This window comes from Monodon monoceros, unplaced genomic scaffold, assembly GCF_005190385.1.
Source record: "Monodon monoceros isolate NGI ecotype Baffin Bay Population unplaced genomic scaffold, NGI_Narwhal_1 Super_Scaffold_4, whole genome shotgun sequence".
NCBI classification, from domain to species: domain Eukaryota; kingdom Metazoa; phylum Chordata; class Mammalia; order Artiodactyla; family Monodontidae; genus Monodon; species Monodon monoceros.
The window spans coordinates 72,979,190-72,994,576 of NW_021703781.1; the positions used below are offsets into that span (position 1 = coordinate 72,979,190).

Sequence of the window (15,387 nt, forward strand, 5' to 3'; positions counted from 1 at the left end):
AATAAAATGATAGTTCTGGGGTCCTGCACCCAGAAAGTGACAGGTCTAGAAGAGGGCCTAGAAATCACTTTGTCCTTCACTGTCCCCTGCCTTTGAAAGATAGTAAGTCTTAGTAAACGAATGCTTCTTCGTCTTCAGTTGAGGCAGACCCTAGGGACAGATTCACACGACGGTTACAGACACTCTGAGTTCCTGCCCAGCATATGGTTTGGCTTAGTCTCCATTCTTCCCAAGTGATGCACAAGTCAGGGCCTTAAGGACGCACGAGGTCCTTCTGGTTGTTAATCCAGAAAACTGTCTCCATTCCTGTGATCAGGTATCCAGTGAGAGTATCTGGAGTTTTCTTTGCAGCCTGAAGTCTCCGGTCAATTTGAAATAGGTCATCTTTCCATCAGATTGGACTTTAATAGTCTTTGCAGCTGAACATTTGATTTGGACCGGCCCTGTTGGCACTGGAAGAATTTTGGGAAGCATTCTAGACAACTCACAAAGCTTCTCTTACAGCAGCACTGTTCTTCCCTTGCTTCCGACAACTGGATGGGCAACTGTGGGTCCAGTTCCAAAATGTCACCAGGACTTGGGAAGGTTCCGTGTATCGCACGTGAGACTTACAGAGAAAAGCAACACCCACAGTGTACACACTGTCTGATCTGAAAACTCTGTGCAAAATGCTCAGATCTTTCCCCAGTCAAATCTGTGCTTGGTCATGACATTTAATTCTCTTGGAACTCTCTCAGGCTCCCAAATGGCGGAAGCCCCTTTACGGTAAGGGGTTTACCAGTTGTCTGAAAATAGCTGAGTCGAGCCTCCCCTTTTGACCATATCAGAAATCTCAGTCAGTGGACATTCTCAGAAAGCTTAAAGCCTTGTTCCGGACCCCACCTGCCCAGCCCCAAACTTTTCACTCCCCCTCCCCGCTCTGGCACTCACCTCTCCTTCTGTTTCTTTTGCAGAGTTGGATTACAGAAACTCCTATGAAATTGAATATATGGAGAAAATTGGTTCCTCCTTACCTGTAAGTTCTTCTGCCTTCAGCCAGCAGGGAACTTGCTCTCCCACCCTGTCAGATTGGTGAACTGGGGCTGGGGGAGTTGAGGTTTGTCTCAATCCACTTCAGATGCCATTTTCAGTGAGAAAAATGATAGGATGCTGTTAGGCTCCCTGCAGAATTACTTCCTAGACTGAGAAGGAACTCGTCAAGAGATTTCTTTTAAAACAGGTGGAGGGAGTGGTTTGGTGGTGTCTAAGGTGTACCGTTATCTGGTTTCTTCAGATTAATTGCTTCCTAGAACTGAAAATTGTCCCTTTGGGCAGTAAGCCTTTCCCCCATCTCTTTTCGTTTTGAGTTGTCATGATGGGCACCTGTCTTCCCTGGCTTATTAACATGTGCTGCTGCTGGGGCACTTGGTCCTGGACATGACCTCTTGTGCTGCTGTCGTCCAGAGGTGTGGAGATGCCCAGGAGGGCTTGTGCGACACTCAGCAGCCCGGACACGTTGCTCTTATCTATCTTTCTTTGCATCATTCATAGATGGGGTGTTGCTGCTTCTAAACCACATCTGCTGTAAGTCAGTGAACCTTGATGGTGGCGCTCATCACAATGGGGCATCATGCCCGTCTCCACCATTCAACTGTGGGCCACGCCCGGATGGGGGTCTCGCCTACCCCTCTGTTTATCCTCAGTGGCCAGCATGGTTGCCCATCCAGAGAGGATGGCCCCTAAATGCCGATGGGCTGAGCAGCATGTAGCACACCAACACCATTGCAGTCCCCCCTGGAAATGTTCCCAACTGCAGGCGGTCCCACTTTCTTCCTACACTTTCCTCTTCCCTCCGGTCCTCCTCTCCTGTCTCTTAGCCAGCGCTGCTTTCTCCTCTCTTCCGGGTGGCTGGAGAGAAATGAAGGCTTCTCCCTGATGAGTTATCTGTCCCCATTGAAGAGCGCTCTGGTTTTCGTCTCTGTAGCGTGTTTAGGCCACTGCATCGGAGCTGACGTGTCACTTTGATCCCTGCAGCAGGACGACGACGCCCCGAAGAAGCAGGCCTTGTACCTTATGTTTGACACTTCTCAGGAGAGCCCGGTCAAGTCTCCCCCCGTCCGGATGTCGGAGTCCCCGACGCCGTGTTCAGGGTACGACTTCCACGTTGAGAGAGTTACACCCCGGGGCGGAGGTCCCCAGGCCTCTGAGTACCTGTCCTGCTCCCCTGACCCCCATTCATTTGCACACACTCAGGCAGCCCACAATCCCATCTCCCTGTGTCCACACGGGCACAGATGCAGTGGGTTTGTCATGGGCTGCCCTTTGGACTAAGGTAGCACCCTTTAACTGCTGAGAGCGTGAGCCCCTCCCATCACCTGCCGGTGCATGCCGCTTTATTGTGTAATTTGTCCCGTGGGGAGGCAGGACGCCTCAGCATTCAGTGCCCGAATCCCACTCCCAACCCCTACTGGTTGTATGACCTGATGCGAGTTACTTGACCCTCCTGGGCTGCAGTTTCCTCACGTGTAAAGTGAGAGTAATAATAAATTTGATCCTGTAGGGATTTTTTGAAGATGAATTGAGGTGCCACTTGGGATAGGGGTAGGGGTACCTGTTCAAATAGCCAAAAGGAGGAGTAAACTGAGATGCTGTAAGGAAAGCACTTGTCGCAGGGCCTGGTACAAATGAAGTTCTGATAAACGTTTATTGTTCATATGGATGTGAATGTAAGCATTTGTCAGGCTCCTGTTCTGAGCTGTGTGGTGCTGGATTGGGTGGTGGGGGGGTATCATGCTAACATTGGGACCTTCCTGTGCTCTCCTACCTGCTGCTTTCACTGAGTAGGGGTGAACGCTCTTGCTGTGACTTCCCATACCTACTCCGGAATCTGCTCAGGGTGGTGGGAATGAGGTGATGATGTTATTGTAACAGCAGTAATGGCGCCTTATGACTGGTGCTTTAGGTGCAGGCAGCATCTCACTCGATCTTCACAGAGTTACAGTACCTAATCCCTCCCGCCAAGGTGCACAGCCAAGGGGTTGGCAGTCTGCTAACTCCAGAGCTCGTACCCTTAGCCAATGGCATCTGTGCTTCTGGCTGTCCGTTGTCAGCAGGCTCTTACGTGGGGCTGGACCACCCTCTATGCAGCCAACGGACCCCTTGGTCACCTAAGACCTGCCCATTTTCCTCAGGGAATATAACCTTGGAAGTCTAGGATCGCTTGCTGTGTTAGTTGGGTCATCCTGGCTAATTTCAGTGGGATTTCCAGTGCAACCTCTAAAGATGCGCTTTGCTTCCTTAGCTCAAGTTTTGAGGAGACTGAAGCCCTCGTGAACGCCGGGGCAAAGATCCAGCATCCCGTTGCACGAGGGCTGGCCCCCAGCCAGGAGCCACACTTGCAGGTGCCAGAGAAATCCTCCCAGAAAGAGCTGGAGGCCATGGCCTTGGGCACCACATCAGAAGTGATCGAAATTGTAAGTGGGGTTGGAGGGGCCCGAGATCACTGCGGGTGAGCCCTGGGTCAGCTGGGTTCTATGACCACTTGGGCCAGGCCTTCAGAGCAACACTCCCCTGGGACCTGATGTGGGTCCCTATCCCCCTATCCCGCCAGAGAAGCCAGCCTAGGAGACCCCACCCCATAATGATGAGAGAAGGTCTCTCCGTCCTCACCAGTGTGGTTTTGTGGTTCTCACCTAAGTGCTTTACTGGGCTTCAGGGTTATTCATTTTCCACTTCTAGCCCCTTCGGGCTGGACTGTTGGTTTTTGAGCTGCCATCAGTCTGTACCCTGCTTCTCTGTCCTCTTTGGCAGAGGGCAGAGTATGGTAGATCAGGAACCACTCTCCTTTCGAGGAACAGTTGGTTCTCCTGGGCTTTGGTGATGGGAAGTCCCTCCTGTCTATAGACCAGGACTTATACCTCTTCCCTCCCAACCCCTGTGGGACCTGCAGAGCGAATAGACCTGAGCTGAAGGCCTCACCCATGCGCCCCACACGTCTAAAATTGATCACCCTCCTGGCCAATTCTATTTTTCTTTTATTACTTCCCCCTAGCAATCCCCAAGAGGGTATGAGGCCATTGACTTGGCGTGTTGCTTTATTGCTCCAGATTAGTAGACATTCATTTATCTCACACATCAAGTATTTATTTAGCACCTACTGTATGTCTGGCAGGTGGATACTGGGAAAATAATAGTGAGCAAAAAGAGAGTCCAGACGGGACCTAGGCTGTCTCTCAAATAGATACTATGAAGGACTCATGCGTGATTCAACTTCTGCAACCTTTGCCTTCTGATTTTGAAGTCTTTCTGATCTACCAGTTTGAGGTCATCTTTCCATTATTTAGAAAATGACCTTTACCAAACCTTCCTTTGGATGTTTACAATGGAAAGTATGTTCTTGATGACTTACATTTAGAAACCCCATCACCTACCTTGTCTCCTACCCACTGAGGTTTTCAAGTAAATAAGTAAAGGGTAGCTTTCCTCCTAGCAACTGGTTATGGAGTGAGGGTGACATGGGGGTGGAGAGGGCACCTAAGGCTGTGCTTTTGGGGAGCGGGTTGGGCCTGCCGATCTCACGATGCCCATGATCAGCATGTGGGAATTAGTCCAGATGAAAAGGGAAGTATTGGCACCTAACTGATACTCTCTTCAGCCTTAAGGCAGAGATGTCCAGCCAATAGATGGGTGGTCCTTGCTTGGAACCGATATCACTCTGCTCTCCTCTATTTTTCCTCTGTGTCCTCTGCCGGCCTTCAGACAGCTCCTGAGGGCTCCTTTGCCTCTGCTGATGCCCTCCTCAGCAGGCTAGCTCATCCAGCCTCTCTCTGTGGTGCGCTTGACTATCTGGAACCCGACTTAGCAGAAAAGAACCCCCCAGTATTTGCTCAGAAACTTCAGGTTTGTAGCCCACGTGTGACCTTTGGGGAGTTTGTCAAAACCTCAGTAGAGAATGAACCTCCGAACTCCAAATGCAATGAGGCAGGATTTAATGGAGCATTGCTGAGAATGTTCCAGATGGAATAGCTTCCCCTCAAAGACAGATATATGTGGTGTTCTTTACCCAGGACGCCAGAGTGCTATAAATCGTGCCATTACATGTGGAACAAACCATTTGTATTTCAATTTGGAAAATGGACCGAAGCAGTCATTTTTTAGAAGTTTTGATAGCCCCAAAAGCAGTTTCTCTGATTTATTCATGGAACCAAGGGTATTAGCTCACCATGGAGCCAGGCTGTTTATGTATACAAGGTTATCTCAGACCCCTGTTGAGATAACATCTGGACTCAGGTCTTGTATCTGGCACCAAAACAATTGTCTACAGTCTGTGCTTTAAATTTGACAGCTCAATTTGATACCCTCTAGACTGGGATGTTCAGAGCAAAAACTTAAGAGAGATTGTTAATAGTCATTTGAGATATGCAAATCCGCTCATGGAAATTGTTGGCTGACTTGACATGAAATGAACAAAAGGAGAGAAATTGAAAGAACAGTGCACTAAAAATTCTGATCCCATTTTAAAAATTATTTCGTATTTGCGTAATACTTCCCGCCAGACATCCCAAATGGTGATTTAAAAAAAAAAAAAAAAAAGGAAATGAGACACTTATTTCATGATCTGCTGAGGTGTTAATTGTGAAAGAAAGCCAGCGCGTATGTTTCCCCGAGTACCTGTCATGACACATTCACGTGGCACATTCGTTTCTTGGATGTGGAAAACATTTCCGTCCTGTCTCGATGCATTTCCCCTGCGGTCTGCTCATTTCCCACCCCTCCGGCAGGAGGAGTTAGAGTTTGCCATCATGCGGATAGAAGCCCTGAAGCTGGCCAGGCAGATCACCCTGGCTTCCCGTAGCCGCCAGGACACCAAGGTACCGGTTTGCTGCTGCCGTGTGCTGCCTCTTGAGAATGTTGTGTGGTCCAGAAGCTTCTTTGCTAACCATGGCCAGGCAGGTGTTCGACAAAGTATGATTTTCCAAAAAGCTAAAAGTGTAATTTGTGCATAAGTACACACTGAACACACCAGCAGGATGGTAAAGCTTGTTGAATGGAGGAAAATACGAGAAACCGATGTCCAGTCAGTGGGGTAAGGAGGCTGGAATAAGATTGCAAAGTTAGATACAAAACAGGTTAATACTAGTTAAACAGGACAGATAATTCATAACCTTTGAGGTTCTTTTTTCTTCCTATAGAAATCATTTGCTTCGCTACTAATAAAAAATAATTTGCACCTTTTCTATTTTCTACAAGTTAACATCTAATCTTACTGAGACCGGATCCCAGTCAATAGTGAATAGGTGAAAACGAGACCTTCCTGAGATGTCAGATGACCCTTAGGCCAGGGTCAAGAGGATTACAGAAAAGCAGTCTCTTTCTGCACCGGGAGAGCGTAAATATTTCAGGTTTTGTAGGCGTCTATTTGATCTCTGTAACAACTAACTCAGCTCTGGCACCAAGCTCTGCTAAAGCAGCACCGGACCACACGTGAATGAACGGGTGTGGCGGGTTCCAGGAAGACCCTTTTTACAGAAAAGGGCAACGGGCCACTTGAGCCATCGCCGTAATTTGCCAGCCCTTCTCTAGAGCAGAGTGTGATATTGACAAGACCTGCAGAAATTGTTTTGCTGGCTTCCAAGTTTGGAGTCATTTTTCTTAACAACTGGAATGTGTCGCTGATGACACGCACGATGGAGCGTGGTCCGGGGAGGTCCAGCCCACCCCCAGGGCTGACGGGTGCGCCTGGCCTCTGAGGATCCGCCTCATTCCCTCTCCCACACCCCACCCCCAGTTGGCAGCCCGGTGAACCTGGGCTGTGAGACCAGGACTGGGCCCCAGTGCGCCCTGTGGCCCTGAACCAGTTGGTGAGCCTCTCTGAGCCTCAGTTTTTCCATCTGTGACAAGAGGCTAATAGCAGCGAGTTTGCACGTTGCTGTGAGGACAGTAAGTGCCGTGCAGAGAGCCTAGCACACAGTAGGCATACGATCAATGAAAGCTGCTGGGAGGTGACCTTCACTTGTGCCTCTTGTTACCTGATGAGACTCTCCCAACATCTCTCTTCAGACAGTGGGTCCAGGTCCCATTTTACAGATGTGGAAAACGGAGCCTGGGAAGCTGGGAGAGTTGCCTGTACATCTGGGAGCCTGGGAGCTTGTTGCCTGTACATCTCAAGTAACAGCTTACTTGGCAGAGGGGCCCGTGCTCTCTCCCGTCACTTGTCCTTGGGACAGGATCAGGAGTTCATCTGCTGGCCCTGCCCTGTGGGTCCCCCACATGTGGTTTCCCTGGAACCAAATGGGGACCCCTTTCCAGAGACATCTCTCAGTGAGAGAAGAAGGTCATCCCATGGGTGTCCAGACTGGGGACATCAGGTGTTTACAGGAATGTAAACACCAATTGCTGATGTCTTTGTTCTTGTGGCCAACCCATACACTTGGGTTTAATTTCCGTAAAAATGAGATTTTTAGAATGCATTAAGCAGTAAGGATTTTTTCCCTGTTAGATTTATTTCTTGATGTCCTTGGGTAGTGGCTTAAACACAGAATGAATTGCTTGACGTTTGGTCACTATAAATACAGTTTATTCCTGTCCAGAAGTCTGAAGCAGAATTGAGCATGTTCTCAGTGGTTCCAGTTGAGTATAAAGTGTTCAGGACTGCCTGATACCCGTGCCTACTTCTCAGAGACGGCCAGCAGTTGACTTCCCGTCAGTTTAAGCCTGTTCTCAGACCATGTGTCCCGATTTTGATTGAGAAAATACTGTCACCTGAGTCTACTGAGTGTGGTTTGGAGAGACAGCCCCCGCTCCCTCCATATGTATTCCAGAAGGGCGTGTTAAAAGAATTATTCCATAGGGGTAGAAGTGTCTTGGAGTATGAGGAACATTTTTCTCTACCATAGGAACTTGTACCACTTTTGTAAGAAGTATATTAATCTAGTGACGTTGGCCCATGGAAAATAGATGTTCTTTTCTGTAGCTCACCAGACCTAGGGTGGTCCATTTACCTGAACCCAATTAGGTTTCTGTGGGTTTCTTGCTGGTGAGATGCTTGATTGCCCCTTAGCGCATTGGAAACTGCTGATATATAGAAAGAGAAGACAGCAGCTGTGTATCCAATTTGTTCTTTTTTCTGCTCATATGTCTCAGCTGCAGGTGACCTAGCCCAGTGTTTCTGGCAGCACGCTCTTAAACTGTTGCTAACACAAAATGAAATCACTTGGAATGAAAAAAACTCATACTGAGGGGATGAAAAACGTCATGAAATATGATGGGGGTGATTTCTGGTCGCTCCTGTGAGCAGCTTCACTCGACGTTTCCCTTCAGACTGAGGGCCAGCAAAGCCAGCCTTCCAGGCACTGCTGTGCAGTTTCCTGTCTCATTAGAAAATGTTAGAAACGAGGGAAACTCCACAGGGGCTGGGGTGTCAGACCCCTTACTGTTTTCTTTCCACACACTTCTGGTGGAACTGAATTCGGTTGTGTCCTCCTGCGGGGGATCTGACCAGGTCACTGGCTGTGAGGTGCAGCAGCCCTGGATTCACCACTAAACCAGGGTGGATAGAACGTAAGCGTTCCATCTGTATGGCTTTCCAAGGGCTGCAGGGCACAGGGATGGATTTAATTTGTGTGTATAACAGATACTGGGTATGGTCCAGTATCTGGCCTTGTGGGATTAGGGGGGACCCTATATAAAGAAGGAAGGATGTGTCTGGGTAACATAGGAACAAGGATCATACAAATGGCAAGCTTTGGGACCGGAGGAGGTCCTAGAAACAGCTCCCCTGGGAGGGAAAGGGTATTAATCTTCAGTATGTGATTCCTCCAGGAGTCCTGGCCCATAAAGGAAGATGCCTGGGTTGTCGCAGTATCAGTGGGAGAAGGAATCAGGTCTGGGGCAACTGTATGATTGGTGAACGGCCTGATAGCATAGCTGCCTTTTCTCCTTCTGTGTCCGGAAACCACCCACCCCGGCCATTTAACCAGGTGATACCCGAAACCCGCAAGAACAGTCTGAAGGGCAGTGACAAAGGGCTGGCACGTGGGTTTCAGCTTATTTGCCAGTTTCAAGAATTTGTGGTTTTCGTCTGCAGCCTGTGTTGAGGTCTGAGGCCATGTCTTGACCCAGTGGGAAGGAGAGGCCGGTTGGTACTGGTGGCGCCTCCTGTGGGGAGTGGAGTAAGGGCACGTATCAAGTGCCTTCCTTTTGTTTGCCATCCTGAACTTGAGACCCGCCCCTTGTCAGATTTGGATGGGGCGGCACCGGGGTGAGGCTGCTCTCTGCCCCACCTGGCGCCACGTGGCCCCATCACCCCCCAAGCACCCAGCCTGTATCCACGCTCCATGAGCTTGGTCCATGACCTGATCTCGGCTTTTGGGCCGTACCCCTGCGCCTTCTCACTGCTTCCCACCTGGTTTCCGGGGACCAAAGCGATCCTGCTTTGGTCCAAGACATGGCAGCTTCCCCTGAGCCTGGCAACAGCGGGTTGGACACCAGGAGGATTGTGAGCCTGGCTGAGCGACAAGACCCCCAGCCCCTGGCTGCAAGGCCAGAAGGACCCCAGGCATGAGGTCTGCAGGCCTGATCCAGGCGACAGTGCCCCAGGGGTCCCCGCAGGGACCAAGATTTGAGGGAGTGGATTGAGAGGTTGGACGTTGGTCCCGTGCAGTCTGAGTCGTGGCCACTTCACATCTTAATTTGTGATTCTGGTGGCTTTTTGGTTCCTCTAAAGTCGCAAGTGGGAGGTTATGTGGGAGAAACAAAGCTTAATCTAAGTCTGATCTTAAAATATCATCAAGAGACAAACCTATTAATTTCAGTTAAAAACAGTTCTTGGTTGTAAGAGAAAACCAGGGTGTGTACCTTGAATTGCATTAACCTGCAGATACTCCGGTAGTAATTCAAATGGATTCTTAAGTCATCATGTTTCTTTATTGAAAACACCAGGTGGCCAGGATGACCGGTGGTAGTGAATTACTGTATCTGATAGTAACCATTTGCATTTCCTTAGAAAGCTCCTTATTTTGTTTATTTTTCATCCCCTTCCTTGTTTTACAAAGGACATTAGGCAGCTTAAAGATCATTAATTCCTGCACTGGTCATATTTTGTTTCTGCCCAGTATGATAAAGTTAGTTTTAATTCATTTTCTCTTGCACTTTAGAGAGCTGGTTTATTTTGGGTCAGAATTGAATCTCATTCTGGGAAACGATTTGGCCAAATCTTATTTAGATCCTCAATTTTTTCATCATCAGAGGGACCAGGATGAGTTGGACGGTATCTAAGGTTCTTTCCATTTTGAAATGTTATTCTGATTTTTTTCAAAGAATACATTATTTTACTTAACTGTGAAAGGAACAGGTTTTTTAAAAATCCTCTTCAGAATTTTGTGTGTTTGAACTTTCTCGATAAATGTAAATACTGAGTCTTGGTGTCTAGGTATAATTTTCTATTTACTTCCTGAGAAGTTTCCCATTTGACAAGTAGAACCTTGAAAACATCTCAGACATCAGAGATTAATGCCTACATGGGAGAGGCTCTGCCCTGTGGTCTGGAGAACCTCTTCAGAGAGGTCAGCCTGCCTGCTCCTGAGGGCTTTAAACTTGTGTTCTGCTCAAATGTCCTGTCACCGAAGATCCTGGCATCCCACTTGACAGGTGGGCGTGTCCCTGGGTCTGGTACTCCCTTCTGACCAGCAGTGGTCATTCTGGGTCCCATGTGAGAGTTAGCCCAGATACTCAAGGCCAGGCAGGGGTAGTGACACCCACGCAGCAGACGCTCGCTTCCAGGACAGCCTAAACCACTTAGTTCATCGTGCATGTGTACAACTAACTGGTCCTAACTCGGTGACCTCCAGTCCTATCCATTAAGCTTCCACCTGCATTTTCTAAGCTGTCACAAGTTCATTGCCTCTGAGGCCACAGTAGGGTAGGCATGCCTGTTCCCGAGATTGAGGAGAGAAATTCTGCCCAAGCACCTTCGGGTCACCCCCTTCCCAGTTACCATTGGTTCTTTCATCTCCTCTGCTTCCATCTACAAGATAAGTCCTCACCGATCCTTTCCCACATCTCTCTCTCTCTTCTACACTGTGGTGTTCTGTTCACGGCTCCATCTCTTCTCATAAATTTCCCAAAGAAAAAGCAGTGGCCCTCCGCCCATTACACCCCCATTGCTTCACGTCCAGGTGGACTCTAGTAACCAGGGTGGAGGTTTGCCTTGGCAACCACGACGGGCCAGGAGGTTAATGAATAGGACTGAGAGTGTGATTGGCTTGACATTTCTTTTGCAGTAGAACTAGATTGACAACCCCGCTGCACTGGTTGACGGCGCTCCTAATGCTGCGTTTCGGGTGTGTTGGAAATGGCTGAGCATTTGTGCAAAGGGAGGAAGAGTCAGCACAGACCTCTCCTCCCTCCCAGGAGGCTTGTGACTGTCCAGTGTCAGTCGTGGGGGCAGGGAATCACACCACTCATCGAGGGGCTTATCGGCACAGGTGGATGTCGTCAGTGATCCAGTTTTCAATTTTCCCGCTGATGCTGTAACTCCAACGTACCGCTTACCTTTTGGCACCCAGAAACTAGCTCGTTGAAGGTGATGTTGGTTGAGAGCCATGGTAGGCCTTAAGCTTTGTGTGAATTATATCCTTTCAAACAGAGCTAACCAATGTCCCCTACGTTGAAATGTGGACAAGTCTTACAAAAATGATCAGATCTGTGGTTACTCAAAACTGGGAAAACATAGAGTAGAACTCAACATTGTTCACCGTCAGGCTTTTATTTTGGAAGTGGAACCTGCTGGAAGATGGCCTTGGTTCTTATGCGCTGTGCCTAAATGCCTCTGCGGCTCATAAATGGCAGTGATAAACGGGCACCAGACGTGCTTGACTCCAGGGCCTGGGAGCTGGGGAGGCGTCCGCCATTAGACCCTTTGTCAGCCGGTGCAGGTGCAGAATGATAGATTTCCGTAGATTGTATCCGGCATTTCCCCATTCATTAGTCTTAGCATTTTCTCATACTTTTGGTGTTCTTTGTTTCAAAACCATACAACTGACCCGTTCATGAGAGGATGAATGCAATTCTCTTTGTCATAAGATTAATGTTAACTTTTTAAAATTAAAAACCATTCCACAGAGAGAAGCTGCTCACCCAACAGACGTCACCATCTCCAAAACAGCCTTGTATTCCCGCATCGGGACGGCCGAGGTAGAGAAACCCACAGGCCTTCTGTTCCAGCAGCCTGACCTGGACTCCGCCCTCCAGATTGCCAGGGCAGAGGTACTGTGGCGTGTGTGTGGCTCAGAGAAGGCAAGGCCAGCTCTGGGTGCCCTGGGAAAAGCTCCGGGTTCTGCCATTTGTAAATAAATGTATGTACCCATGTCCCACAAAGCCAGCATCTCTGGACACAGACTTTCTTCTCTGACCACTGCAGGCAGAGACAGGCGGCAAACCGTGGGTTTTGATCTTGGACACTATTGGGTTTTTTTTTTTTTTTTTTTTTTTTTTTTTGTGGTACGCGGGCCCTCACTGTTGTGGCCTCTCCTGTTGCGGAGCACAGGCTCCGGACGCACAGGCTCAGCAGCCATGGCTCACGGGCCTAGCTGCTCCGCGGCACGTGGGATCTTCCCGGACCGGGGCACAAACCCGTGTCCCCTGCATCGGCAGGCAGACTCTCAACCACTGCGCCACCAGGGAAGCCTGACACTATTGTTTAATGAGCTTTTAGGGCCTCGTTCGAGTTATAACAAAAAAGCACATGCCTTTTAGTTGCTCTCTGTGGACATTGTGAAAGTCTCACGTTTGGCTTATTTCTATCTCATGCTCGAGGAAATTATCTAAATACAATTATTTGGTGTAGCAGGTTTTAATTCCATATTTATTTAGTGTTTCCTTGTCTTGGTGTATGAATTGCTCAGATCTGAATTGACTCAGCTGGGACTAACCTCCTTCCTCTTCTTCTCCCTGATACTAGATCATAACCAAGGAGAGAGAGGTCTCGGACTGGAAAGATAAATATGAAGAAAGCAGGCGGGAAGTGATGGAAATGAGGTCAGTTGTGATGCTCGGGCTTCCTGGTACCGGGGGGATGCTTACCTGTGGTTTGATAACAGCTGGAGCTGGTATGGCCCATGAACAGTGTCCTCTATAGAAGTTACCCGTTATTCCACAAGGTTTGTATTTTCACAGTATTCTTAGTGTATTACTATTATTAAAATACCACGAGTCACATAATGCAATCAAATAAATATATGTACAAGGAGAAACACATCTGCTTCCCACTCAGCCTCTGGTTCCACACCCTTCAGGGACCTACTATGCACCATTTCTGGTGTATCCTTCCCAGAATTTTCCATTTCTGATCCCAAATGTGTTAAGGTATCTATGTAGCCTCCATTTTTCTTCAGAAGTGGAGTGTAGAAATGTACATTACCCTACACTCTTCTTTAACTTAGCGTAACTTGGACAGATTTTTTATACATCTTGACCTTATTGTTCAACAGGTGCTTGACAGTCCTTTTAAGGGTCTCACATAATTAATTTCACCAGTCTCAATTGATAAACATTGAGGGTGTCTCCCAAATGTCGCCTGAGTGATTTATTTTCATTTGCTGCCTATTGTCCTAGAAGTATGACAGCTACCACGCGGTAAGTACCTGCCGTGTGCCAAGCACTGTGCTTTTGGCTGGAGACACACAGCCTGTTTCTCCCCACAGCTGTCGAGGGGACGGTCAGCCCCGCTCGAAGGCGCAGAGAGGTTAGGTGACTTGACGGAGGCCCTGGAGCTTCTAGTTAACAAGAACATGGATTTGAATCCACCTTTCTGACTCTGAAAGCCAAGCTCTTTCCACCGTACCCAGCAGCCTGCCTCTTGCTCTCACGCCTCACGTGCCTTTTCCCCTTTATTTCCTTTCTCAATTCATCATCTTCTTAGAAACGAAGAAACCATCTCTGGGGCTAGAATTTACCCTTGGGATGTGACTTTTAAAACTGTATTGTAAGTGGCATTTTTAAAGCAATTTTGGCCCAAACCTCTGCTCTGACCGTCCCAGGTTAGCACATCTTGTCCGGGTTCTAGATGCTGCGGGTCTAAGAACTGCTCGTGGCGGGGTGGAGGGGTGGAGGGGACATAGTTCATTCTCCACACACCTGCCTTTCTTCAGCACGAGCTGAGGCAATTGCAAGAGAAGATACGGATTCGAGCACAATCATTTTAACAAGACAGAAGGTCTGGCAGTGTGCCAAGAATACAAAAAAGGCTTCATTTTAAAGTCTCAAAGTGTGGGAATAAGAGAATGAATGCATTTTTAAACATTGGTCGAAGAATTTGTACATTTTTAGTACACTTCATTGCAGTAGTGCTGTTAGCTAATTATCAAAATCATGTTCCTGGCTACCGTTTTAAGTAATGAGCAAATGTTTAGGTGATCATATCCCATTTTCTAGGTCAAATAGTATCTTCCTGAAAATTCTTCTGTTAGTTCCATCTTTCTGCTGACAGTTTTTGTGATCACTTCTGGAGCTTAATCTTAGCGCTATTTCACATTCAAACTGAGGCCCTGTAGTTGCATTATTTTAAAATCTCTTTTATCTTTTTTTTTTTTTTTTTTTTGGCTAAGGGGGAGTTGGGGAGGGAACCGGGTGGCTTTGGTTTTTTGTCTGCACTCAAGGTGGAGGCAGGACATACGGGGAGGCTGGAAGTTCTTGTCTCTGATTCCTTTTGCTTTCCTGGGAGAAATTGTACCTCTGGGGGCTCCAGGGAGTGCTGTTTGCTAACTGGTATGGTGGGATTTCAAGTGTCACCAGCTGGCACAGAGGCACTAGTTTTTGGTGCCCTAAGCGTCAGCCTCTGGAGCCAGACCAGGTGGAAGTCAGGCTCTGCTTTGTAGCTGCTTCTGAGTCTGTTTCTTTTTCTTTCTTTCTTTTTAAATTGTGATGTAGTTGTTTTACAATGTTTTGTTAGAGTTTCTACTGTCCAGCGGAGTCAAGTAGAGTTCCCTGTGCTATACAGCAGGTTCTCTGAATCTGTTTCTTAGCTCTGTGTCTAACTTTCCTCATCGTAAAATGGGGGTAAGCCACAATGCCTGGAGGCAGTGGAGCCGAAGGGTTATAACAAAGACTCCAGAGTTGATACCTGGGTTTGAATCCTTGCTCTGCCACTTTGTAGCCCTGGGATCCTGGAAAGGTTCCTGAATGACCCTGTATAGCAATTCTAGGGAGACCACTTCTTTGGCCCCCAGTCTCCTAGCACTTCTGAAAGGACACGTCCCTTACTTGCTGTGGTCCCGCCTCTGCCCTCAGTGGTGGTGGGTTTAGATGGGGCAGCCTCAGAGATCCATCACTGTTTTGTGATTCAGGGGTGCCAGGAGGGGTTGTTTAAGCACAGAAAACATGAAGTGTCTCTGTAGGATTCAGAGAGAGAAT

The 15,387-nt window shown here is 48.1% G+C and overlaps 1 protein-coding gene across 1 annotated transcript in view; it reads left to right on the plus strand.

Annotated features, from left to right (window-relative positions):
- TACC2 (transforming acidic coiled-coil containing protein 2) overlaps nucleotides 1-15,387 on the plus strand; it is a 189,643-nt gene that overhangs the window by 162,479 nt on the left and 11,777 nt on the right. Inside the window, 5 exon segments of the mRNA XM_029245524.1 lie at nucleotides 954-1,015; nucleotides 2,014-2,129; nucleotides 3,281-3,452; nucleotides 12,100-12,243; nucleotides 12,938-13,014. Of these exon segments, the coding sequence (XP_029101357.1) occupies nucleotides 954-1,015; nucleotides 2,014-2,129; nucleotides 3,281-3,452; nucleotides 12,100-12,243; nucleotides 12,938-13,014 (571 nt within the window).